Source organism: Bos mutus, chromosome 21 (assembly GCF_027580195.1).
Source record: "Bos mutus isolate GX-2022 chromosome 21, NWIPB_WYAK_1.1, whole genome shotgun sequence".
NCBI lineage: Eukaryota > Metazoa > Chordata > Mammalia > Artiodactyla > Bovidae > Bos > Bos mutus.
Window position 1 is genome coordinate 30,275,123 of NC_091637.1, and position 27,557 is coordinate 30,302,679.

At 48.0% G+C, this 27,557-nt stretch overlaps 1 protein-coding gene across 1 annotated transcript; it reads right to left on the reverse strand.

The window, feature by feature from the left end:
• Nucleotides 1-2,731: 2,731 nt before the first annotated feature.
• CHRNB4 (cholinergic receptor nicotinic beta 4 subunit) lies at nt 2,732-22,781 on the reverse strand. Its single transcript, XM_005887621.3, has 6 exons — nt 22,562-22,781; nt 17,458-17,606; nt 10,891-10,935; nt 10,678-10,787; nt 8,899-9,889; nt 2,732-3,953 (listed from the first exon to the last, which is right to left on the reverse strand). Exons 1-6 carry the CDS (start codon nt 22,614-22,616, stop codon nt 3,813-3,815), a joined length of 1,491 nt encoding a protein of 496 aa, XP_005887683.2. The 5' UTR covers nt 22,617-22,781; the 3' UTR covers nt 2,732-3,812.
• Between the last annotated feature and the right edge of the window lie 4,776 nt (nt 22,782-27,557).

Below are 27,557 nucleotides of genomic sequence, written 5' to 3' on the forward strand. Positions count from 1 at the left end.
CTAACGTACCTTCAAGACGAGGGCTCAGAATTTTGAAACTATTAAGTAATTGTTCAATATTTTAGGAGTGATAATGGTAATTGTGTTTTTAAAGAATCCTTATAGTTTACCACGAGGGAGAGGGTGTGAGTCCGTTGAAACAGTTTTGGCCCTGAGCTGGGGGTTTGTTATCCTATTCTACTATTGAGTATGTTTACAATGTCCCTTGATGAAAAAGTAAAATAAGAGAAAGAAATAACAAAAACGAGGCTTGGAGATGGAGCCAGCATAGAGAGCAGTGTGCTTTCCTGCCCTGGAACCCTGCAGAATCTCCACTGCCCACCGGCCCATCTGCACCCTGAGTGCTCCAGGACGGTTGTGTGATCAAGAGACAGCCCTGGGGCCCCTTGGCCTGTCTGACCACCCACTGGCAGTGCGGTGGGGTAGCTGCGGGCTTGCTTGCAGTCGCTCTAGCACAGGACAGGTGAGTCACCTTTATTATTTCTACAATGGTCCACCTACCCACATTAAAACCAAACCAAAGGAAACATTTTGCAAGACTGAGAAAATGTTTGTAAGAATTGGGACTTACTTTGAGGCCCCCATTTAGAGCATCCTCCTTGTCCTGGCAAGAAGCCCTTTATCTGAAAAATATTGCAAATCACATATCCAACAAAGGACTTGTATCCAGAACATCTAAAATAGCCTCAAAACTCAAAAGAGGGACTTCTCTGGTGGTCCAGTGGTTAAAAAGCCACCTTGAGATGCGGGGACGCCGTTCAATCCCTGGTCAGGGAACTAAGATTCCACATCAGGGAGCAACTAAGCGGGGTTCCACAGTCAGAGTCTGTGCACTGCAGTGAAAGATCCCATGTGTTGCAACTAAGACTTGATACAGCCCAATAAATACTAAAAAAAAAAAAAAAAAAGATTATCTTCCTTATTTAAAAAAAAAAACAAAAAAAACCTCAAAAGCAGGAATGGACGGGTATGAGGGATCTTATTAGAGTGATGCCAGTGTTCTAAAACTGAGTTATAGTGATAAACTTATTAAACTCATTGAATTGTACACTTAAAATGGGTGGATTTTGTGATACATAAAATGTAAAGTAAAAGTGTTAGTCACTTAGTCGTCTCCAACTCTTAGACTGTAGCCCGCCAGGCTCCTCTGTTCATGGGATTCTCCAGGCAAGAATACTAGAGTGGGTTGCCATTTCCTCCTCCTTGGGATCTCCCCGACCCGGGGATTGAACCCAGATCACCTGCATTATAGGCAGATTCTTTACTGTCTGAGCCACCAGGAATACCCAATACATAAATTATACCTAAATAGTTGTAAGATCTCAGGAGTAAGAAAACTAAAATGCAGTGTTAAAAATGAGCAAAAGAGTTAAACAGACACTTGACCAAAAAAGGCAAAAAACTCATAAAAAGATGTCAAACATCACTAGCATTGGCAAAGTAAAAGTTAAACATACTCTCCCCATATGTGAAAGTTGAACTATAAAGAAGGCTGAGCACTGAAGAACTAATGCTTTCAAACTCTGGTGCTAGAGAAGACTCTTGAGAGTCCCTTGGACTCCAAGGAGATCAAACCACTCAATCCTAAAGGAAATCAGCCCTGAATAGTCATTGGAAGGACTGATGCTGAAGCTGAAGCTCCAATATTCTGGCCACCTAATTCAAAGAGCCAACTCATTGGAACAGACCCTGTTGCTGGGAAAGATTGAAGGCAGAAGGAGAAGCGGGTGGCAGAGGATGAAATGGTTAGATAAGATAGCCGACTCATTGGAACAGACCCTGTTGCTGGGAAAGATCGAAGGCAGAAGGAGAAGAGGGTGGCAGAGGATGAAATGGTTAGATGGCATCACTGACTCATTGGACATGAATTTGCCCAAACTCTGGGAGATAGTGGAGGACAGAGGAGCCTGATGTACTACAGTCCTTGAGGTCGCAAAGAGTCGGACACAACTTAGTGACTGAACAACAACAACCCCATGTAACCCACGAATCACATTCCTGAGTATTTATCTAGAGAAAGGAAAACTTTTGATCACACAAAATCCTATAAGTGAATGTTTATAGTAACGCTGTTGATAATTGCCCCAAACTGATAACAACCTAAAATGTGCTTCAACATCCATATGATGGATGCAAAGAACAAATTATTGGTACCTTCACCAACTTAGATGAATCTCAAAGGCATTATGCTGAATGAAAGAAGTCACTCTCCAGACGAAGGGATTCTTGAAGAGACTAAACTGTACTGGAGAAGAGCTCAGTGGTTGCTGGGGGTTGGGGTGCAGGGACACATGACCATAAAGGAGTAGCAGGTGGGAACTATTTTGGGTGATGAGTATCTCCTGTATCCTGATTACATAAATCTGTGTGTGTGTTGGGCTTCCCCGGTAGCTCAGTGGTAAAGAGCCACCTGCCTGCCATGCAGGAGCTGCAGGAGATGCAGGTTCGATTCCTGAATCCACGACTGAAGTGACTTCTGTGCACTAGTCGCTCAGTCGTGTCTGATTCTTTGTGACCCCATGGACTGTAGCTTGCCAGGCTCCTCTGTCCATGGAATTCTCCAGGCAAGAATACTGGGGTGGGTAGTCATTTCCTTCTCAAGGGGATCTTTCTGACTCAGGGATTGAACCCTGGTCTCCTGCATTGCAGGTAGATTCTTTACCATCTGAACCACCAGACATGAATCTATACATGTGTTAAAATTAACAGAACAGTACATAAAAGTCAGTTTTATTGTACAGTTTTTAAAATAGATTTTTTTAAAAAAGCTCCTCCTCCATTCCACAAATATTTCGAGTGCCTACTACATGCCAGGCACTGTGCAAAAGATAATATGTGGGGGAAGCCAATCAGAGCATCAGTGAAGGAGACACACTTGACCCAGGCAGGATGAAAAACAACGTGACCAGGGCTGGGGAGCGTGGAGGAGACAGCCATTCCTTTCAGGTGGGGAACTGCAGAAATGCTCAGAGGAGGGTGCAGGAAGGAGGAATAGGAGCCTTGTATTCATTCAACAAACATTTATTGAGCCCCTACTGTGTGCTGAGCTCTGTCCTGTGGGGATATCGCAGTGAACACAAAGGTCTAGGTCCCCGCTCTCATGGAGTTCACACTCTAGTGGGTGAGAGGTGGACAATAAACGCTCTAATGAGAGCCTTGGGTGCCGAGGAGCACTGGAGGAAGGTGGTGTGGTAACACGGGTGTGGGGGAGAATGCTTTGGAATGAAGGGCTGAGGGAGGCCTCTGGGGGAGGTGACCTTGGACAAATGATGGGGTGGAGCAGAGTCCTGAATGATGCAGCCGTTTGGAGAGCTTTCGAGGCATCCAGAGAAGCAGATATTGGTAGAACGTACAGCAAAGGCAGGGGCTCTAAGCTGGGAAGATACTGAAGCACGTGAGGGACTAAAAGAAGCCAGTGGACCTCGTGGACAGGTGCAGTGGAGAGAGATGGAGTGAGAGGTAGGCTGGGATGCAGGTAAGATGCCTGGTGGCACCTTGGATGACAGTGTTATGCTCATCTTTATCTGCATTGTCTGCTGGGGAAGGAAGACAGGCCAGAATTAAGGTGTCCAAAGACCTTCCTGCTGGGGGTTTCCCAAGGCCTTCAGAGAGGACAGTCCAGGCCCCTCAGCCTTGCCGTGCCCCCTCTCCCGCCTCCCTCCATGGCTATGGCTGTTGGATGGGGCTGATGGCTGATAGACTCATTTCTTTAGGGCCTCATCTGCCGTGACCCAGAAGGAAGTGGCACACTGCCCACCTGGCCCTCACAGCATCTCAGCCCACACCCTGGGGGCCTCAGACACACGGGCAGCCTAGGGTTCTTCAGAAGGCGTGTGAGTCTGGAAAAGGGGAGGTAGGAAGAGCCCCACAGTGCCGAGCACACACACCACCACGAACACCCACAGGAACAGCCGGTCCACCACCATGGCCACGTACTTCCAGTCCTCGATGACCTGTGGGCAGACAGAGGGGCCGGTTACAGGCGCGAGTGAGGGGGGTCCTGTTTTCCCTCTTCCCCCTGAGTCGGGGCCCCACTCTCTGGCCAGGGACCCTGCAGGCCACTTAGTACTTGGAGGGCAAGTTCTGAGTCTGGGGCCGGTCTTTCAGCCGGGAACCTGTGTGCCTCTCGGGTCCTCAGCCCACCCCTACACACCCCTATCTCAATCCACCCCTCCTCCATGGCATCACGGAGCCACTGGGAGCTGGGCTGTACACAAAGGTTAGGAGGAAGGGGTTATTGATGCCACATATGCGATTCAAAACCAAACTTGATTACACATAAGCGGGGCAGGACCTGAGGATCACAAGGCCCCTGCTCTCATTTCTACCCCAAGCCCCCTATCTGAGCTGGCTTCACCCAAAGGAAGACTTGGGGTACACCGAGCTGAGTGGGGGCTGGGCAGTGGGGCCTGCAGGACAGCTGGAAATCCTGCTGTTTAATTTGCTCAATTCTGTTAACAGCAGATTGTCTGCTAGTTCTCTAATCAAGACCCACTCTTCTACATCATCTAGGTTTCTCTCTTCCACTCTGCTGCCCTTCCCCCAGCTCCCCGACCCCACCCCTATGCTCCATGTGGTTCTTCTCAGAGTCAGCTGTGGGATAAAGGATTGGCAAGAACCTGGCTGGCCTCCTGAGGTGCCACTGCAGATGTGCCTGCCTCCCTGGCCTGGGAGAGATGCCCCCAGAGAGCCCCAGCCTCCTGGTCTTCCTCCCCCACCTCCGCTTTCACAGCCCAGCCTGTCTGGATCCTTCTGAATGTGAACTTGCTCTGGTGGAGAGTGGCTGGATCAGCAAAATTCAGCAGAGGCTCTGGAGCTGGAAATTCAGGCAGCAATGGGCAGGCTGGTGTCAGTGACCCAATTTTTCAGAGCCCTGGTCAGCAGTGGGCATCTACCCTCCAGGACGACAGCTGGTCAACCAGTCCCACACCCCCAGCCAAACACAACCGCTGCAGAAACCTCACACTCTTCACATGGGGCTCTTGGGTTTCTTTTTGACAGCCCTAACTGCCAACGACTCTGTGTGTGTGTACATGCCTCTCCCCTCTTTTTATATTTCTGCACTATTTATAGTGACCCGTTAATCACCAGGGAGGGTGACAGTGCTGAAGATGAGAAGCAGCCCGGGCTGGCTTAGGGGCAAGCGAGCACGCTCTGGAAGGAAAGAAAGCCTCTTTTCTCCAGCTAGGCACGAGAAAGTTGATCAACAAATAAGGCCACCATGTGTCAGTTCAGGGTAAGGCACTGGGAAGGGCAAGAAATGTTAATGACATCAGAAAGATCTGAGTGTGGAGCTGGGCTCTGCTCCATGCCAGCTGTGTGACCTTGGGCAAGTCAGTGAGCCTCTCTGGACCTAGTTTTCTCTATTGTAAAATGGGAGTTTGAGTAAATGCCACATCATAGGTTCCTGGGAGAGTTAGCAGTAACGTCTGTCAGGTCCTGGCAGAGCGCCTGATGTGTGGTTGGAGCTCAACGAACACAGGCCACTATATTATGGTAACCGTGGGTCATGCCTGGCTCCTTCCCACAAGATGCTTTTAATTAATTGAGTTAGAAACTGGAGGAGGTCTACAGGAAGGGCTAGAGAGTGGTGAGACCTTTAGAAGAGAGAGCTCAGGGTAGGGGTCCGGCTCAGCCAAGGGTGCAGGAAAATAGCTTCTTACCCTGCGTCTGCACAGGAACTGGCAGGGATCTGGTTAAAAATGTGGCCCTTGGACAGAACAGGTGGCCCCAAAAGCTGTATTTTGAAAAGTTGCCCAAGTGGTTCCTAATTAGCCAGCAGGGCCCCAGGCTGCATATGAACATTTGGGAGTCAATGAATTAGGTGATGCTCAGCTACTGATCACTCACCTAGAGCCAGACATCCTGGAATGTGAAATCAAGTGGGCCTTAGAAAGCATCACTATGAACAAAGCTAGTGGAGGTGATGGAATTCCAGTTAAGCTATTTCAAATCCTGAAAGATGATGCTGTGAAAGTGCTACACTCAATGTGCCAGCAAATTTGGAAAACTCAGCAGGGGCCACAGGAAATAGGTCAGTTTCATTCCAGTCCCAAAGAAAGGCAATGCCAAAGAATGCTCAAACTACCGCACAATTGCACTCATCTCACACGCTAGTAAAGTAATGCTCAAAATTCTCCAAGCCAGTCTTCAGCAATACATGAAACATGAACTTCCAGATGTTCAAGTTGGTTTTAGAAAAGGCAGAGGAACCAGAGATCAAATTGCCAACATCTGCTGGATCATGGAAAAAGCAAGAGAGTTCCAGAAAAACATCTATTTCTGCTTTATTAACTATGCCAAAGCCTTTGACTGTGTGGATCACAATAAACTGTGGAAAATTCTGAAAGCGATGGGAATACCAGACCACCTGACCTGCCTCTTGAGAAACCTGTAGGCAGGTCAGGAAGCAACAGTTAGAACTGGACATGGAACAACAGACTGGTTCCAAATAGGAAAAGGAGTACATCAAGGCTGTATATTGTCACCCTGCTTATTTAACTTATATGCAGAGTACATCATGAGAAACTCTGGGCTGGAAGAAGCACAAGCTGGAATCAAGATTGCCGGGAGAAATATCAATAACCTCAGATATGCAGATGACACCACCCTTATGGCAGAAAGTGAAGAGGGACTAAAAAGCCTCTTGATGAAAGTGAAAGAGGAGAGTGAAAAAGTCGGCTTAAAGCTCAACATTCAGAAAACGAAGATCATGGCATCTGGTCCCATCACTTCATGGGAAATAGATGGGGAAACAGTGGAAACAGTGTCAGACTATTTTTTGGGGCTCCAAAGTCACTGCAGATGGTGACTGCAGCCATGAAATTAAAAGACGCTTACTCCTTGGAAGGAAAGTTATGACCAACCTAGATAGCATATTCAAAAGCAGAGACATTACTTTGCCAACAAAGGTCCATCTAGTCAAGGCTATGGTTTTTCCTGTGGTCATGTATGGATGTAAGAGTTGGACTGTGAAGAAGGCTGAGCGCTGAAGAATTGATGCTTTTGAACTGTGGTGTTGAAGAAGACTCTTGAGAGTCCCTTGGACTGCAAGGAGATCCAACCAGTCCATCCTAGAGGAGTTCAGCCCTGGGTGTTCTTTGGAAGGATTGATGCTGAAGCTGAATCTCCAGTACTTTGGCCACCTCATGCGAAGAGTTGACTCATTGGAAAAAACCCTGATGCTGGGAGGGATTGGGGGCAGGAGAAGGGGACGACAGAAGATGAGATGGCTGGATGGCATCACCAACTCGATGGACGTGAGTTTAAGTGAACTCCAGGAGGTGGTGATGGACAGGGAGGCCTGGCGTGCTGCGATTCATGGGGTCGAAAAGAGTCGGACACGACTGAGCGACTGAACTGAACTGAACTGAGCTACTGAATGGTTCTGAACTAAAGCAAGCGTAATTCAATCTACTTTTTAGAAAGTGAAATCTGATCATTCTGTAGAGCTTTGTGATTCTCAAACTGGACTGAGCCTAGGGATCCACTGGGAATCTGGTGAAAATGCAGCTGCTGAGCCACCAGGTCTAGGGTGGCGGTGGGAAGACTGGGGGCAGGCAGTTGAGACGCAGGCTCTCTAACCAGCTCCCAGGCCAGGCTGGTGCAGCTGGTCCAAGGACCACACTCCCAGGACAAGGGTGGAGAAGAGCTTGTGTCCTATATTCCGCTTGTTAGCAAAGCTTTCTCACAGGGTAATTTTGGAGCTTTTCCACCCTGTTCTTTTCTCTTGGCACTAACTAATGGAATCCCGGAACCGTCCCTTGAGAATAAGGCTGGTGAAAAGGAATTGCAGGAAGGTAAGAACATGGAGATGCCCTCTTTTTCCCCGGGGAAGCTGCATGTTGTGTTAAAAAAAAAATCTGTTCAAAGAATCTTATCCGATAAGGTGTTAAGATGCGAACATTCACAAGACTCTGAAACTTGTTCTCCTGCCGGGTTTGGAAAATTTCTAATTGTTACCATTACATTCTGTGTTTAGCTGTCATAAAATTGTTCTCTGAAGCATTACTTGTTCAGTGGAATCGATTGAGATGCCTGAGCTCTAGAACTCATTGCTCTGTCCTATGAAAGTAAGCTTAACCTCTTTTTTGGCAATCTGTAATTGTAGTCATCCAAGTTGATAATTTATTACCCCGGTAGCAATAATATTTGAATGGATAGCTCTACCCTCCTAAAAGCTATAAATGTTTGCGTGGCTTCTTCGCAAGCCTGACAAGCATGGGAGTGGAGATCCTGGGTGCCCTGGCCCACCTGTGTCCTTAAAGGCTGCAAAATCATTTTCCAGCCCACGGACAGCCTCCCACTTCCTGCCTGCTTCTCCTCTCTGCTCTGCCCCCGGGCTTCCTCCCGCACCAAAGCTGCTTGCTCCACAGCCAGCTGGTGTCACCAGGAAGTGCAGGGGAGTTCGTGCCCCAGGGCTACTCGAGCAGTGGGGGATGGGAGTGATGGGCAAATGCCCTTTTCTCTCCCAGGGGATGATTCTGAGGCATGCTCCCACACTTCTGCAGGGAGTCTCTGATGCCCCAGACCCCATAGCAGCATTCTGCTCACTGATACCCACACTGGCAATCCTCCTTTCCCTGTCTCACTTTCTCCACTTCTTAATGTGTTTCGTGGGATCACTTCTCAGAAAAAAAAAACTACCTCTGCGTAGGTCCTTATACAGAGCTCTGCTTTTGGGGAACCCAAAACAAACTAAAAAGGATCATTGGTACTTCCTTCCTCTCCCTGGATGCACAAAACTAAAATAAAACTCATTTTACTCTTGGATTTCTTATTCAAGCAAAGAATCTGAGAGCCTTTGTCTCCTGAATTAACTTCAGGAAATGGGAAACTGACTGCAGAGTCCGAAGCTCTTCCGTTGGGCGGGTGTTGGGGGCTGGGCTAGCAACTTACACTCTGGTCCAGATCATCACTCTTCATGTGCTGGGCAATGAAGCTGACGCCCTCTAAAGCCTCCTGCACATCCTGCCTGAACCTCCCAGAAGACCTCAGCCGGAAATCTCTGGGGATACCCGCTGAGTCTGAGGCCACTGGAGACTTGGGAGCTGCCAAGCCAGGGTTCACAAAGTACATGGAGTTCCCATAGAGATTGGACGAGCTGGTGGGGCCCATGGCCAAGGTGGTGGTGGTGGTAGCCTCAGACTTGGTCAGGCGAGTCAGGCTGGACTGGGGGGCCCTAGAGGGGCTGCTGTCGGGACGCTTCATGAAGAGGAAGGTGGGGAGCTTGTGTAGGAAGCAGCGCTTGACCCAGGGTGCCATGGTGTGCGTGCTAGGTGAGCGGTGGTGCACGTTGAGCACGCAGACGCTGGTGACGATGGAGAAGGTGACCAGCACCATGGTGAACATGAGGTACTTGCCGATGAGCGGCACGTTGAGGGAGGTGGGCGGCACAATCTTGGAGATGAGCAGCAGGAAGACGGTGAGCGCCAGCAGCACGGAGATGCACAGCGTCATCTTCTCGCCACAGTCGGACGGCAGGTAGAAGACGAGGATGGCCAGGGAGGTGATAAGCACGCAGGGGATGATGAGGTTGATGGTATAGAAGAGCGGCTTGCGCTTGATGATGAAGTCATAAGTCACGTCCACATAACTGGGGTCCTGTGGGTTCACTGTCCTTCGCCCAGGGAGGGCGACTATGTCCCATTCGCCACTGGGGGTGAAGTCATCCATGCTGGCCGAGGGCATCTTGAGGACCATGTCAATCTCCGTGTGGTCGTATGTCCAGGAGCGGAACTTGAGGGAGCAGTTCTGCTGGTCGAAGGGGAAGTGCTTCACCTCGATCTTGCAGGCGCTCTTGCAGATGGCAGGGGGCAGCCACATGACACTGCCATTGGAGCGGACCACCACGTTGGTATAGAGAGACACCTCGTAGGTCCCGTCGGCGCTGGGGGCAGGGGCAAGGCACGGAGGAGAACATCATGAAACCCATAGATGACGTCCGGCTGTTCTTAGAACTGGCCAAAGAGCCCTGTGGGATTATTTCTCACTAGTCACTCTTCCAACCCCCCATGCTCTCAGTGGAAAGGCCTGCTTTAATTGGCAATTGCACAGCAGAGAGAGACCCTTCCATGAAGCAGCTTAAAGGCTTTATGTAGATGAGCTCATTTAAGGCTCACAACGGTCCAATGAAGTAGGTATTATTAATATTATTGTCCCCATTTTACAGACGGGAAAACCAAGGTTCAGAGAAGTCAGCTGTCTTCAAGTTCAGAAAACTAGTAAGCAGTACCTCTAAGATTTGAAGTCTGGTCTTTCTGTTTTTACACCACCTACTCATAATCATTTCATGCTTTTGCTAGTACAACTATGACCTGGGAAGTCTGTTAGCCCCCTCCACCTACCTGAAATATGTATGCATATCAAGTCAGTGCTACACAGACAAAGAAATATATATGCATATCAAGTCAGTGCAACTGACAGTCAAAAAGATGGTATGGAGGACAGAAAGAGCCCTGGACTCGGGGTCAGAAGGCTGGCCCTGGTGCTAGCAGTGCCTGAGTCCTAAGATCCTTCCCATCTCTTGGTCTCCAATTCCTCTCTGTAACTGAGGGTGCTGGCTCTGTGCTTCTCTAATTCCTCTTGTAGCATGACAGCTGGGAGGTCTGGGTGAAGCCCAGGACTGGAGGACCCCCAGGCTTGGCCCTCACCACCGTGGCCAAACCTTTCACTTACTTGTTGTAAAGCACGATGTCAGGCAGCCAGACGCGATTTGCGGGGATCCTCAGGATGTTCACACCCTCATAGCGAGAGCTGTTCCAGGCCAGGCGGTAGTCTGTCCATTCCTGAGCAGACAGGCAAGGCCCGGTCACTTGTAGGTCCCTCGCTGCCAAGGGGCAGCCCTGGAGAAAACGTCTCCTTGGGCTGGGGACCCTGCAGGGCACTTACCTGTTTCAGCCAGATGTTGGTGGTCATGATCTGTTCTCGCTCATTCTGGGAGGGAAATGCAGCTATCAGTTCACCAAGTAGGAGGTGAACAGATCCCACTTTATCAAGCAAAAGGCTGTGAGCTTCAGGGCCATGTGACCAACCGCTGACCTAACATCTGCAAAAGGCTCAGAGGTATTTCATAACCAGCGTCCCTGAGACAGAGCTCCTTATCTTCACCCAGACCTGGGCTTCCACTGGCATTGCCATCTCAGTGAATGGCACCCCAGCCATACAATTCCACAAGCCAGTAAACCTGGCAGGTGTCCCTGATCCCTGGCTCTCTGATTCATCAGTAAGTCCTGTAGATCAACAGGTTCCCAACCATTTTGGCACCAAGGACCAGTTTTGTGGAAGACAATTTTTCCATGGACTGAGGTGGTGGGGGCGGGGGGGAGGTTTCAGGATGATCAAGAACATTACATTATTCGTGCACTTTATTTCTATTTTGTGGCAATCTCAGGATATTCCACCTTGACTTTAGGGTTAGGATTTGTGCTCCTCTGAGAATCTAATGCTCCTGCTGATCTGACCTGAGGCACAGCTCAGGTGGTCATGGGAATGATGGGGAACAGCTGTAAATATGGATGAAGCTTTGATCGCTCGCTCACCATTCACCTGCTGTTCAGCCCAGTTCCTAACAGGCCACAGTGCCAGCCCGGGGGGTTGGGGACCCTACACAAGTCTCAGATTTGCCTGCTTGAGATCAGCCCTGGGATTTCTTTGGAAGGAATGATGCTAAAGCTGAAACTCCAGTACTTTGGCCACCTCATGCAAAGAGTTGAGTCATTGGAAAAGACCCTGATGCTGGGAGGGATTGAGGGCAAGAGGAGAAGGGGACGACAGAGGATGAGATGGCTGGATGGCATCAGTGACTCGATGGACGTGAGTCTGGGTGAACTCTGGGAGTTGGTGATGGACAGGGAGGACTGGCGAGCTGTGATTCATGGGGTCGCAAAGAGTTGGACACGACTGAGCGACTGATCTGATCTGATCTGATCTGCCCATCTCCTCTGCCACTATCATCTCTTGCTTCATAGATACTGCATCTTTTCTGAATTCAAGGTTTGTGGCAACTCTGTGTGGAGCATCTTATTGACAGTTTTTCCAACCGCAGTTGCTCACTTTGTGTGTCTATGTCACATTTTGGTAATTATTGCAACATTTAAAACTTTTTCATTATTATATTTGTTCTGGTGATCTGTGATCAATGATCTTTGATGTTACTACTACAAAAAAATTACAACTCAGACGATGGTTAGCGCTTAATACTATTGCACACTTAATACAGCATAGTGTAAACATACCTTTTATATGTACTGGGAAACCAAAAAAATCACGTGACTTAATATTCACTATATTGTGGCGGTCTGAAACCAAACCTGAAGTATCTCCAACATAATATGGCAGTTATGCTCTACAAAGTCAATAGGGACCTTCCAGATTTCTTCTCTTCCACACCTAGAATGTGGTCCTCATATGCATGGTCCACAATGACCACTGCAGCTGCAGCCATTATACCCACATTCTAGGCTCTTGAAGGGTAGACGGAAAGAGGAGAGAGAAGATGCATGTCAGTTGTCTTTTTCCCTCAAATGTCTTGTTTTAATTAGAGTATTTAGACCATTTACATTTAGTGTAGTTACTGATATATTTGGGTTTAAACCTACCATCTACCTGTTTTCTGTTTATTCCCTTTCTCTCTTTTCTTGCCTTATTTTGGATTAAATAAAATAAACAAAATTTAAAAATTAAATAAAATGGATATTTTATTATCCATTTCTCCCCTTATTAATGTGACTCTTCTTTTAGTAGTTACTCTGGAGACTGCAAGATGCATAATCCTAACCTTTTAGCACCTAATATAAATTAGTACTTTTATCACTTCTAGAACAAGGCAAGAACTTTAGAACATTTCGTCTACACCCTCCTTCTGCTGCTGCTGCTGCTGCTAAGTCGCTTCAGTCGTGTCTGACTCTGTGCGACCCCATAGACGGCCGCCCACCAGGCTCCCCCGTCCCTGGGATTCTCCAGGCAAGAACACTGGAGTGGGTTGCCATTTCCTTCTCCAATGCATGAAAGTGAAAAGTGAAAAGTGAAAGTGAAGTCGCTCAGTCATGTCTGACTCTTCACGACCCCATGGACTGCAGCCCACCAGGCTACTCCATCCATGGGATTTTCCAGGCAAGAGTACTGGAGTGGGGTGCCATTGCTTTCTCCCACACCCTCCTTACTTTGGGGCTATTGTTATGTATTTAATTCTACATATAATAAAAATCTTGCATGATATATTTTTTGTTTTATACTGTCAATATCAGTTCAAACTCACCCATATATTTACCCTTTCTGTTATGCTTCATTCTTTCCTACATTTCTGTATTTCCATCTGGGATCATTTTTCCTTATGGTTGAAGAACATCTTTTGGTATTGAGTCTTCTTTTATTAAATTCTCTCTCTCTTTTTGTCTGAAAACATCTTTATTTAACCTTCAGTTTTAATTATTTTTTTTTTACTGGTTGCATACATCTAGGTTTGCAGGTTTTTCTTACAGCATTGAAAAACTGTCATTTAATTTTTTGGCTTCCATTTCAGCTGTTGGTTTTATTGTTCCTTCTGACTTGTTTCTTCCTGACTGCTTTTAAGATTGTCTTTGTCTTTGGTGGCAGGAGTTTGTCTATGATGTACCTCGGTAAGATTTTCTTTGTATTTCTCCCACATAGAGTTCATAGAGCCTCTTGCACCTGTATCTTAATATCTTTAGTCAGTTTTGGAAAATTCTCAGTATCACTTCAAATATTGCTTCTGTCTTATTTTGATATGCACTCTTTCAGGAACTCTAGATGCACATGTGAGACCCGACATTTTTATCACATTCCATATCATCTTCATTTCCATGTTTTCCTTCCTTTTTTCTATCATTTGTCTAGATATTTTCGATTGACCTTTCTTGCTGTTTATTTTCTCTTCTGCTATGACCAATCTTCTATTAAACCCATCTAATACATTTTAAATTCTCTATCACTTTAAGTTTCCTACACATATTAATGCATGTTATTTCCTTTTTAAGGAAATTTATTTTGTTTATTTTTAGTAGTGATAAAATACATATAACACAATTTTTACCATCATAATGCAAGTTATTTTAAAGTCTATGTATGATGACTTCAATATCTGAATCATCTGTGTGTATTTCCCTTCTTTTATCTGTTTTTTCTTTTCTTATTTCATCTTGTCTTATTGCTTTCTTAGTAGGTTTTTATCTGACTTTATCCGCCTCCAGGGAGGACCAACTTTGGCTTTATGGCAGGCAGTCAGAGGGAGGGCAAATCATTTTCATTGTCTGTGACTGAGCTGGCTCAAAGCAGGGTTTAGTTTTTGTGAGGGCTGGTCTGTGCTTGACTCCTTTTGATTCTTAGGGATGGTCCTTTCAAGGTTCTCACCAAGGCCCCATCTCCTTGGTGGGGCTCCAATTCCAATTTGTGTCATCTCAGCCCTGCAAGAGTGGCAATGATTCAGCTAGGCTTCCCAACCTCTTAGCCACCACTTTGGATTCAGCTCCCTGCCTCTTGGCCCAGTGTTTGCTGCTGCTGCTGCTAAGTCGCTTCAGTCGTGTCCGGCTCTGTGCGACCCCATAGACAGCAGCCCACCAGGGTCCCCCATCCCTGGGATTCTCCAGGCAAGAACACTGGAGTGGGTTGCCATTTCCTTCTCCAATGCATGAAAGTGGAAAGTGAAAAGTGAAAGTGAAGTCGCTCAGTCGTGTCTGACTCTTAGTGACTCCATGGACTGCAGCCCACCAGGCTCCTCCGTCCATGGGATTTTCCAGGCAAGAGTACTGGAGTGGGGTGCCATTGCCTTCTCCAGCCCAGTGTTTACCAATCATCAAATGAGGGGGAAAGCACCAGAGACTGTCAGGGCCACCTCCTGGGTCCTGGTCCCTCAAATCCTAGACCTAGAAGTTCTCCAAGACCTTCAAACTAACTGTGGGGAGGACAGGCATTTTTGTCTGGCTTTTCTAAATATTCTTGTGAGAAAGTTAATCTGCAACAAGCAACTCTGTCAATAATGGAAGCTGAAAACCTTCATCTGCCTTAAAAATTATTTTTAAGTGGAGGTACAATTTACATACTGTGAAAGGCATAGGTCTTAAGAGGTACAATTTGATCAGTTTTAACAATGCATTATCCAGGTAGCCCATCTCCTTTCAAGGTAGAACAATGCTATCACTCAGAAAGGCCTCTTCTTCTTTAGTCCCACGTCTTAGTCCTCTCTACTTCTCCAGCAGCTGCCTTCCCAAAGACAGCCCCAGCATTCCCAGAGTGCAATCTCTGAAGGCCTGCGGGCCTTCGCATGGCACAAACTCCCTGTTTGTGCCCTAGAAACTTCCATCTTTAAGCTGTTTATGCCCTAATCCTCCCTTCTCGAAAACCAAACCCTGAAATAGAGTAGGGAAAGTAAGCCCCCAAACCTCACATCTGTTCCATACACAGCTTTCAGGATTATGATGGCTCACAGGTGTGGGAGCTGGAGGCTGTGTGCCCTCCTCTTTCTGGTAACTTCTGTTATCCCACAGAGTAGATCTGGGAGGGGCAGCCTGACCCTAGAAGCATGGCAAGAGCTGCCTGCCTGTCTTTCCTCACTAGGGCAGCAGCTGGGCTCACCCCATTAAGCAAAAAGCCCTTGGCTGGACAATAACACTCAGACATCAGCCTGGGAGTGGCCTGGCCGGAAGCGCTTATTCCTTCCAGTTGGCCTGCGGAGAGGAGATGGGCAGAGCGCACAGGCTTTTCACTCCTCCCCCATTTGGGAGCTGTGCTTCCTCCCAGGGGAGGAAGCCAGCCAGTAATTTGGCCAAAGCCTTTGCCAGGGCTATAGGTTGGAGGGGCTGGCTTTGTGGGGCCCGACTGGGCTAGGGAGAGAGGCTGGGGATAAGAAGGCAGCCGCTGGACCAGAGGAGGTTCAGCCATCTTGGCCGGCTCCTTCCCCTTGCTTGGACACAGTACCCCACACACTCCCCATGTGAATGCTCCTCTCAGAGCCGCTTTCAGAGGCAGGGTTCCAAACCTGTGCATGGGGATGTGGAAAGGGCCACAGGGAAGATTAACAACGGGCCATGGTTTTCTCAGGCACCCCCAAGTCAGAGACAGTAGAGGGGAGAGAGGGAGCTCCTTGTACCTCAGCACCCCTACCCAGGTTCCGCACCTACACATGACAACCCTACTTGTGGACTCTACAATCCATTCTTCATTTCCATACCCACAGTGACTACCCTCATTTATCCAGACCCTCACCCAGTTGGCTAGATCAAGGCAGCAGCTGACTCTGGCCCTGTCCCTACACCTGGGCCTCTGTAGCCATCAGTTTCTGTACCCTGATTCCTATTTCCCCTCGATAGGTAGGGGATATGTGCGGTCATCTGTTCAACAGAGAGGGGAGATGATAGGATAAAAGGAGGAGATGCTTATGGCCATGTTGGAGGCCCATCTGTCTGTGGCAGGCCTGTTGGCTGCCTGCTCAGTGGTCATTCCACCCTTATAACTTCTTTGTTAATAAAACTATGACTTTGTTAGATACTGCATACTCATGAACTTCATGGACCCTTCTCTGGCCTCCTCGCCACGTACTTTATTATATATTTAGCTGTGCCGGATCTTAGTTTCATCACGCAGGATCTTCGTCTTCATTGCAACATGTGAGATCTTTAGTTGCAGCATGCAGGATCTAGTTCCCTGTCCTGGGATGGAACTCAGGCCCCCTGCATTGGGAGCATGGAGTCTTAGCCACTGGACCACCAGGCAAGTCCCACCTCATATTATTTAAGTCTTAGCTAACCGTGGTAATTCCATTCCTCCAGCCAACAATCAGTGAAAGCTTAGGCATGAGCTGCAGCCCTGGCCACTGGGATGCCCAGAGGTGGGGAGGTTTCTGGGAAAGTCTTCCTCATACTCAAAAAGGTACCCAAAAAAAGATTTGCCATTTCCTGCCACAGACATTGTCATGTGAAGATTTTATGTTTGGAACCATGGCCACCATCTTATGATCAAGGTGGGGGTCGGGGGGGTGCGGCGCAGAAAACAAGAGAATAACAGTCCTGACATCATTGCCAACAACCTAGAATTCTGACATCACTGAATTACTGCATTAATTGAAACATTTAACGACAACACTGAAACGACTGGCCTGCTCTCCTGTTATGTGATATAACAGATGTCCTTATTGTTTTAGCCACTCATAGTTGGATGCTTTGTTGATCATCCAACTGTGCTTGAAGCCAAAGCACTGTAATTGGTATCGGGGTCATGGATGTGCAGGCGGCTCCAAAGTGTGGAACAGAGTGCACAAAGTGGGCAAGACCTCTCTAGCAAAGAAAAGAGCGAGCGCAAAGACACAGACGGCAGTTTGGGAAAGAAAAATAGTAACTTAGAGGCCGAGTCAGGGGTCTCAAAGTTTAGGCAAATTCCTTAATTTTCACACACAGAAAAAGATCAGATGAATAACCTTGGGGCACGTCTGCCCCCAGTACCTACCACGCTGATGAGCTGGGCCAGGGAGAGCTGCAGCTGGATGGAGATGAGCTGGGAGGAGCTGGTGGCTGGGCGGATCAAGTTGTTGTAGCGGGTTTTGTTCAGAAGGTCGTCCATGAGCTTCTCCTCTGCATTGGCCACACGGCAGTCCCCTGGGAAAGCACACAGTCAGATCTGCAGGATCCTCATCCAACTGATGGCAAGGAAAGGGAAAGCTGCAAAGGCCAGGGAACACAGGTGCCCTCAGGGCCGGTCGGAGCAGCTAAGATGCTGCCAGGCCTGCCTCTCCTTGCTGCTACTGCTAAGTCACTTCAGTTGGGTCCGACTCTGTGCGACCCCATAGACGGCAGCCCACCAGGCTCCCCCGTCCCCGGGATTCTCCAGGCAAGAACACTGGAGTGGGCTGCCATTTCCTTCTCCAATGCATGAAAGTAAAAAGTGAAAGTGAAGTCGCTGAGTCGGGTCCAACTCTTAGCGACCCCATGGACTGCAGCCTACCAGGCTCCTCCATCCATGGGATTTTCCAGGCAAGAGTACTGGAGTGGGGTGCCATTGCCTCTCCTTGGGGTCTTGCAATTATATCTGTCTAAGACAGAGCTCAGCTCTCTCCCCCCTTGCCCTACATCTTCCTCCTTCTGTCCACTCTGACAGTGAATGGCACCTGGGCATCTATTTCTGACCCCTCTCTTGGTTCATCCAAGTGGCCACCCAGTTCTGTCTCTTCTACTTTCCAAGTCACTCAGTCCGTCCTCCTCTCTCCATCCCTCCAGCCCTGATCCTGGATCACCACCCTGCCCCCGGGCTCTTCCAGGGAGACCTCTTTGCTGGTCTTCCCTCCCTAACTCTGCCCCTGCTGCCATGTCCCATCAGTGCCAGAGTGGTCTTCCTACAGCTACTGGATCAGATGCCATCCCTGCCCATAACCTCTCAGAGCTGTAGGCAGAGTTCACATCACATGTTTCAGCTTGGCATCCAGAGTCCTTTGCTCCTGGCACCAGCATCACTTCCTCAACCTGATCTTTCCTTACCTCTCCACCTCTGTGCCTAGGTGCTCTATATTTCACCCATATATACTGTTTTCATTTCCCCATGTGCCCTTCACTGTCTCACTTCTAAGTCTTCCAGTGTACTCTTCAGCCAGAATAGCCACCAGCCGTCAAATATCTGAGTGTCTTTCTTATGCCAGGCACTGCGTTATGTGCTGGTATAACAGCCAGCAAAGACCCAGAAATGGCTCCTGCCCTCAGAGAGCCTCCCGTGTAGTGGAGGAGAGACATTACTCAAACGTGAATTTGTGTTCAGAGCTGGGGAGATGGTGATGCTTTCACTAAAAGAGAAAAGGCCTGGCCCAGGGGGCAGTTTCCTGGGCTCAGACTCTGCCCTACAGAGAGCAAAGTGTCTTTGAAATACCAAATGAAGGGGTCCAACTGGCAGTTGGCTCCTGGTCTGGAGCTTAAAGGAGGGGTCTAGGCTCAACCATATTTGAGACCCAGCAAAGGCAGCCTCCTGCAAGGAGCCTGATGTGGTCGTGAGCCCCACTGAACGCTCACAGCCCCAGAGCCCCTTTCTCACACCCCAGATCTCTTGCCACGTGGCATCTGTGCCTTTGTCCTGTCTCCCTCACACGTCTGGAAGTGAAGGTGAGGTTCAGGAACTCCATCATGTTCATTCTGGTGACTTCAGTTAGGGGTAGGTGGGGAAAGGGCCTTGGAAAGAAGGACCCTCCAAGGAAGGTCAAGAACACCTGAGAGGGAGATCCCAGGGATAAGGGAAGAGATGAGGGTGTACAGAGGAAATAGTGGGGCAGCAAGAAAGAGGGGGAAAGGATGAGGGAATAAGGAAGGCTGAGGAGGTGGGGGTGGGTCTGCTAGCTCAGCAGGCCCCACCCTGGGATTACATCTCTGGATGTGGCCAGAGGACCCTGAGTGTGAACTGCCCGACAGAGCAAGTCTGAGGTGGACTCCTGGGTGGGAGCTGGGCTGGATGCAAGGCCACGGAGGGCAGCTACCACCCTGCCTGCTCCACACACTTTCCAACTCGTTGCCTATCTGGAGCAGATGCAATATTTACTGCCTGTGAAAGATGCTCCCGGCGCACCTGCTGCCCACTGTCCCTCCCCCAAACTGCTCCAGGCTGCCCAGAGGGTCCTGTGGATGCCTGGCCTACATTCTGAGCTCTGCCTCTCACACCCTGGACCCCCTCCCAGAGGCCAGCTGCTGGAAGCCAGTCTGTAGCCCCCCAAGTTGACACACCATTTCAGCAGGGTATGACTTGCCCAGGTCCATCTGGCATGTCTGGGACAGCTCAGGTCAGAATCTGTAGCTCCTGGCCCCCACCCCTGAAGGGCTGGATCCCACATCTCTGCAGCCCCAGGAGGCTGGTTTACCTGGGTATCTAAGAGGCCAGGGCTGCTCTGCAGGCTGTGGGAGCCCGTGTTCCAGCTCTGAGCCCCCTGGGAGGCTCAGATTGCTCACCTTTGGGGCTGTCCTTTCTCTCAGGCATTCATTTGGCCCCCAGGGACCCCTTCCCATTTTGAGGACCAACTGTGGGTTCCAGAGAAAGCGGTTCCAAAAACCTTAGACCACTTATCCCACTCTCTATTTCTTATCTGGGGAAACTGAGACCAAAGAGGGGAGGAACTTACTCAAGGAACCCCAGCAAGTCAGAGGCAGAGCCAGGTTTAGGAAGCTCTTTCAGGTAGAGCCTCGCTCCCACGCCAATCCCCAACCCCTGGGTCTTCTATCACACCCTTAAGGAGCCTGTCCCTGCGGAAGCCATGCAGGGGTCCAGGGCCGAGTGTGTACTCATGCCTGTGCCTGCATTTGTACTTGTGTACGTGCAGAGGGCGGGGCGGGAGGGGGGCAGCAAAGGTGAGGGGGGCTTCAAACAATACATGTTTAGGCTTTTCAATCTGCTGCTTTATGCCTGTGAGGCCTGCCAGGTTTAAAAGACAAGGAACAGGCCTCTCACTCCCAGATGATAGGGGTGGCCCAGAAGAGGTGAAAGCTTCACAGACACAGTGAGGGGGTGGGTCACCTTGGAACCCTGAGGCCAGCAGAGATACACAAAGAGGCCACCACTAGGGGTCAGTCATGACCCAGTGATTCTGAGGAGGAGTGGGCCCCACCTGCCTCGGTCCAGCGCCTTGTCTTCCTAGGCCTTCTCTGCAGGTGTTAATAGTCTGAGAAGGGTGACAGTCTGCGAGGAAGCCATGGCTGGAATTCTAAACTGGGTGAGTGTGTGAACAGTTTGAAAAAGCAGAGCTTATCATAAAAGCTATATTGGAAAAACGGAAAGGCAATAGCTATTGGTTTGTAATATGAGCCCCACAGCTATTGGGGCTTCCCTGGTGGCTCAGATGGTAAAGAATCTGCCTGCAGTGCAGGAGACCCAGGTTCCATCCCTGGGTCAGGAAGAGCCCCTGGAGAAGGGAATGGCAACCCACTCCAGTAAGCTTGCCTGGAGAATCCCATGGACAGAGGATCCTAGCAGTCTACAGTCCATGGGTCGCTAACACTTTCTTCTTTCCACAAACCACAGAAAGTGAAGGGTCACTTTTATGGAATCTTGGCAAGTGGGCATCTGAAAGGCAGAATGATTTTCAGTTGAGGATGTTTGTCCTTAACAGAGAAAGTGAACAAGAGATTTGCATTTATTAAAAGGCAGCTACGGATTTTTTCCCCCAAAAGTTGAGGGTTTTAGCTTTTACAAAGAGCTCATGATATATTACCAGTAGCTTCTCCAATCATGTGTAAGAATCACCAGGATGCTTGTATAAATGCAGATTCCTGGGCTCCATTTCCAGAAATTCTGACCCTGTGAGCCTAGGATGGGGCCCAGGGATGTGTACTGGGTGTTTCTGATGCAGGTGGCCCTAGGACCATATTTCAGAAACACTGCAACTGACACACCGGAGAAGGCGATGGCACCCCACTCCAGTACTCTTGCCTGGAAAATCCCATGGACGGAGGAGGCTGGTGGGCTGCAGTCCATGGGGTCGCTAAGAGTCGGACACGACTGAGCAACTTCACTTTCACTTTTCGCTTTCATGCATTGGAGAAGGAAATGGCAACCCATTCTTGCCTGGAGAATCCCAGGGATGGGGGAGCCTGGTGGGCTGCCGTCTATGGAGTCGCACAGAGTTGGACCCAACTGAAGTGACTTAGCAGCAGCAGCAGCAACTGACACACGAGTCCCCAAGTATGTAGTCAGGGCATATCATACCCATAGAACAGACAGGGAAACGGAGGCCCAGAGAGGGTCAGTGAGCAAGTGGTGACAGAGCCAGGACACACACATGGAGTGCAGACATCATCTCTGGGGAGAGCTCCACTTCCCAGTAGGAAATTGCATGGCCCCCATCCTCTTCCATCACCCCCTGGTATGTCTCTGTCCAAGAAAGATACAGCCCTGGTCCTCTAGTGGGCTGACTAGAGCCGGAAAGATAAGCCTGGGCTGGAGGGTAGGAACTGAGAGTCCTTGGAACACAGATGGGGAGACTGAGGCCCAGAGCAGGCAATCCTCACCATACCTGACTCTGCTTGGGCAGGGCTGACTGGGCTTCCCTTCGAGGTAGAGGCTGCAGGTTCCTGAGTGGCAGGCCCAACTTCACCAGCCCTGCACTCAGCCAAGCTGGCTGTCCCGACGGCCAGCCCCTAGGGGGTGGGTGACCAGAGCCAGAGGTGCCAACGAAGTGTGTTTCCTAGGAGATCCACCCCCAAACACACCTGGATTGGCAAGTTGAGTACCACCCCACCTCCCCACCCCAAGCTAAATTTCGCTGTCTCTACAATAGCGCTGGGGTTGAGCACACCTTCCTGTCCACTCAGCCCCGCTACCCAGCCCAAAGGCGCTCGATTCAGAGGGTGGCCCTGGTGGCCACGCAGAGGACACGCGGTCCCCACCCCAAACTCGCAGACCCATTCATCCTGCCCTCCCCTACTGCTGGAGAGTGGGCTTAGCCCCGCCCACGCCCCCACTCGTCGGGGACCATCTCGGGCCACTCCCCCGGGTGATAAGCACCCCCCCTTCCCTCCCACCTATAGCCAGTTCAGCCCGGCTGTGCCAGACTCAGTCGCCCCTCCCTCCTTCCCCGAAAAGAACTCACCTCGCCCGCAAAGGGCAACCAGTGAGAAAAGGACCAGAGGGAGAGCGCTTCTCATGACGGGAAGGGGCTGGAGAGGTAGCCGAAGCGAGTTCAGCGGTCGGACCGCCCGGGCACAGGCAGCCTCGAGCAGGCTAGTGAGAGCGGATGCCCACGGCCTCGGAGGTATGAAGTGGCGGTGCGGAGGGCACTAGGACCCCGCGGAGAGCCCAGCTGAACCCCGCTGGGGGCAGCAGCTGTGAGCTACGCCCACTCGGGAATGGGCGGGGCCAGCACCAATGGGGCGCTACTGGCTCTTCTGAGCCAACCTCCTAGGGTCGTCATCCCGGGCTGACCTTGGTACTTCCAGACCTACTCAGGCCTCCCACTTTCCCTAAAGGGAGGCTGGCAGAACAGCGCCTGCACCCTTTGTACAACTGGGGAGACTGAGGCGGACCCTGGCTCTCGCTCTCTTACCTTTTTGAAAAGTGCTTGTACTCTAGCCGGCAGTTCTCTAGGATTTGCCTGCTGTCAGGACTCAGGAGGTCTTACAGAAAAAGATCTCCAGTCTGTGCCCATGGGATTTGCTGAAAGCAAGGAGCACTGCAAGAAGTGGGGAATAAGACTGGTGGTGTGCGGCACAGCTATCTGCAGACATTGGGGAAAGGGTGCCTAGGGCAAGTGTGTGGATTTGGGGAGGGTTAAATGGTTCAGAGTCCCCTTACATACTAATAGATTGAGTGACTGGGGAAGGGACAGGATAGGGCCGGAGTGGACTGACTGTGTCCTCCCACTTGAGCCTTACAATCTGTGCTGACCGCAGACGGCTCTGGTGCTTCAAGGGAGCAAGCACCCCCTCCTCCAGCTAAGTGATCCTTGCTTAGAGTTGGAATCAGTATCATTCCTTTGGGAGTTGGGGGCCTTACAGGACAGGCATCAGCACCAGGGCAGCCCTACTTTTGGACCTGACCAGAAGTGGCGCCTCGACCCAGGATCCTACAGGGCGTTTGGCATATTCCTGTAGCCCTCATTCCAAGCTTTCCACCTCCTCCCCTCCCTGAGCCCCACCAGGCAGACCTAGCAACTGGAGGGACAGGGCAGGGTCTGGGGGAGTGGTCACCTAAAGATAGTAACTTTGCCACTTTCTCTCCAGGACTCAGGCTTGCTATCATATGGATTTCCCCAGTGTCTTTTTTGCTATAATTTGACATGTTGGCATATATTCTTTTTAAAAGAACACTGTTGAAATGGAGCTGATTTTCCTTTTAAGATGGCTTGGAGAATGTAGGATTGAGTGCATTCTCTTCTCCAAACTGTAGCAATAAATAAATGAAATATTGGGGTGGCCAAAAAGTTTATTTGGGTTTTTCTGTAAGCTATTATGGGAAGAGCTGAACAAACTTTTTGGCCAAGTCAGTGTATAAAGCAAACAAAAAGACAACCAGGCTGAATATAAGATCTTCATGAACCAACTTTGGGGGGGAAAAAAGCAAAGTAATGGGGGGGGGCTGAAATTGGGAGCCGACTGGGCTCTGGAAGTCAAAGGCAGTGGCAGGTGCTTAGGGATAGAAGGAGACTAAAAGACTCTTGGCTGGAAGCTAGGGGCTTGATTGTATCCCAATCCCTGAAAGATGCTAGAGAGGGATACTGCTGCTGATCTGTTGTCTGAGGCCTTAGCTCATAGTATCTGTATTACCTCTCATACACCATAGCACAGGAGCTTGAAAATGCCATGGGACTTGGAGGCATCGCAAAACCTTAAGTTAGCTGAGCAACGGTGGGAGGGTGGGAAGGGAGAGAGAGAGGGAGAGGATACATTATTCATTCAAACTAGCCTAACTTGTGCTGAAACATAAGTGAAGTGCTCAGAGAATGATGGGGAAAGGGTTCCATTGACCAGATCTGGGACAATTTTAGCATTAAAATAAATAATGATAATGATGAATATTCATTGAGTAAAATGAGAAAATTTAAGACTATATTGTAGTAGATAAATGATGAAAGTTTGATGATAAATGAGGAACTTAACGTAGTTTCAAAATACCTCCCCACAAAACTTTTATTAATTATAAAGGGGTAAAAGAGTTGACGGAGGAGAAATTTTGCAGATACCACCTGTGGTAGATTGAATAATGACCCCCAAAGACGTCCACATCCCTATTTTGGAATCTGCGGTTATCACTTTATATGGTGGAAGAAACTACTTGTGTGATTAAATTTAAGGTCTTGGGATGCGGAGATTCTCCTAGTGGGACTGATATAGTCACAGAGGTCCTTATAAGGGGAAGCAGGGAATCAGAGAATGTATGTGAAAATGGAAGCAGAGATTGGAGTGATGCAGATATGAGCTAATGAATGCCAAGGCAGCCTCCAGAACTGGAAGAGGCAAGGCACAGATTCTCCTTTGGAAACACCACAAGGAATTAGTTCTTGTGTACCTTGATTAGTTCTGCCAGTACCTTGATATTAGCCCCATAAGACTGATATTGGACTGCTGATCTTCAGACCTATAAGAGAAAAAAAAAAATATGTTGTTTCAAGCCACTACATTTGTGGTAATTTGTTACAGTAACTTTAGGAAACCAATATAGTACCTCAACCAAGTGATCAAAATTAACATCATGAATAATGGAGCAAATCAAAATTGTACACTACCTGATAGGTTCCAATGCACAGGATTGCTTCTGTGATATTCCTGCCAAAGATGTATGACTTGAATCTAGTCATGAGGATGCATCAGACAAACCCAGATTAAGGGATATTCTATAAAATAATTGGTCTGTAATCATCAGAAGTATCAAGGTTGTGAAAGTCAAGGAGAGACTAAGGAACTGTTTCAGATAGAAGGAGACTCAAGTGACATCACAGCTAAATGCAACATGTGATTCTGAAATGGATCCTTTTGCTATACAGGACTTTATGGGAACAACTGGCAAAATATGAATGGGGTCTGGGGATGAGATAATAATGCTATATCAATGTTAATTTCTTGATATTGATGACTATATGTTGGCTATATCTACAAAGATATCTTTGTAAATAATGCACACGAAAGTGTCAGAAGCTTATGTTGTAAATGTAATCAAAATGATGCAAGGGGGAAAAGTTCTTTGTATGATACTTGCAACTTTTCTCTAAATTCGAGATTTAAAAAAAAGCAAAGTGAGCTTGCAGACTGAGATTTGAAAACTTAAGCAATCAAAGGCTAAGAAAGTCAATAAAATATATTGGTGAATTGACTCCAGATAAAATACATTTTTAGGAAGAAAAGAAAAAGAAGAAAAGCTATCCAACTTATTTGTTGAGGATAGTATAATTGTGGTACTAAATCAGACAAAGACAGAGAATTATAGGCCAATGTGATTTATGGGTATTTTTCACAGGGAGATGGCATGGGCTAGTGGTTAGTGCGTGGCCTCTGGAGCCAAGCAGTCTGGATTTATATTCTGGTGTCACTACTAATATTCTCTGTGAACTTGGGAAAGTGACTTAACTTCTCTGTGCCTCAGTTCTCTCATATTTCAGAGGAGGAAATAACGTTCAAAACAATAGGCCTTCTAGGATGAAATGAAATAATTTATTTAAAATGCCTTAATGGTGCCTGGAACATGGAAAGCACCTAATAAATGTTAGCTCCTATTAGTTTTCATGAATGTAGATGCAAAAATTCTAAACAAGATAATACCAAGTTGAAAACAGCAGTGTACACACACAAAAATATTGCGTCATGGCAAAGTAGAGTTTATTCCAAGAACCAAGAGTGAGTCAACATTAGATAACTCACTAATGTAATAAACCACCCTAACAGATTACTCATGCAATGCAAACTATTAGCAAACTAGCTTCCTTAACCTAATAAACATGTAGCACTGATCAGACTTAATGGTAAAACTTTAAAAGCAATTTCCATCAAAGTCAAGACTTACACAAGGATGTCTTCTATCATAGTTTCTATTCAGCACTATATTGGAGATCCTACACCTTCTTGTGGTAGCTTAAATTATGTGAAATTGCCATATTTTTTTAGGTCACAGGCTGCCCAACAGCAGCAACTTATATGATTCAACCTATAAAAGGAAGAAATAAATAGCATTTAAGAATTGGAAAAGAAAACTACCAGTATGTGCAGACAATGTGATTGTCTGTGCAGAAAATCCAAGAGAACATACAGAGAAATTATTAAAACTAGTAAGAGAGTAAGGTTACTAAATTCAAGATCAACTTTTTAAAAATTATTAGCATTTGTGTACCAAATTATAACAAGTATAGAAAAAGAAATTCTATTTACAACAGCAACAAAAATCTGAAAAGGCATCAAGCAAAAGATACACAAGAACTTTCATGTAGAATATTATGTTGTAAAAATTATTCCAGGACTTGAAGAACTGACTAAATGGAAATATATAACATGTTTATGAATGTAAGGACTCAAATTATAAAATGGAAATACTAATATTTATGAACAGGAGGACCTCATGGACAGAGGAACCTGGTATATTATATTACTTATTACTAAATTAAACTATAAATTTGATGTGATTCTCACACAAATCCCAATAGGATTTTTCATGGAACTTACTGGGTGCATTTTAAGGTCCAAGTAGAAATCAAGGGACCAAGAAGAGCATAGCGAACACCACTGGTGCCCTGCCTTTACCCTTCAGCATCACAAACCCCATACGTGCCAGGAAGTTGATGCGTCCAAGAGCAGCATTAATATATTAATCATACCTTTTTATTTGACATCTAAGGCTTTGCTGATCCTGTAGAGACTCCCCCTTCCAGGGCTTAGTCAATTTCTAGAAATAATAAAGAACTTACCTGCCAGTGCAACTTTCATATGCATACCAACTATCTAAAGCCCATAGCCCTGAACTAACTCCTTATCAGGCTCTTATACTCCAGTCCACTATCCATCTGGCTTAATCATCCTAGGGCCAAGTATTTGACAACTGCAGATAGCTGATATGTCCCAGAGGCCACTGAAATTATTCAAACTAGAAAATCCCACGGACGGAGG

Coding starts and splice junctions, on each gene's coding strand:
- CHRNB4 (XM_005887621.3), bottom strand. CDS start 22,616: ATGAGAAGCGCTCTCCCTCTGGTCCTTTTCTCACTGGTTGCCCTTTGC. Junction 10,936..17,457: donor TGGCCCAGCTCATCAGCGTG/GTAGGTACTGGG, acceptor TTTCCCTCCCAG/AATGAGCGAGAACAGATCAT. Junction 9,890..10,677: donor GACATCGTGCTTTACAACAA/GTAAGTGAAAGG, acceptor CCCTGCCCCCAG/CGCCGACGGGACCTACGAGG.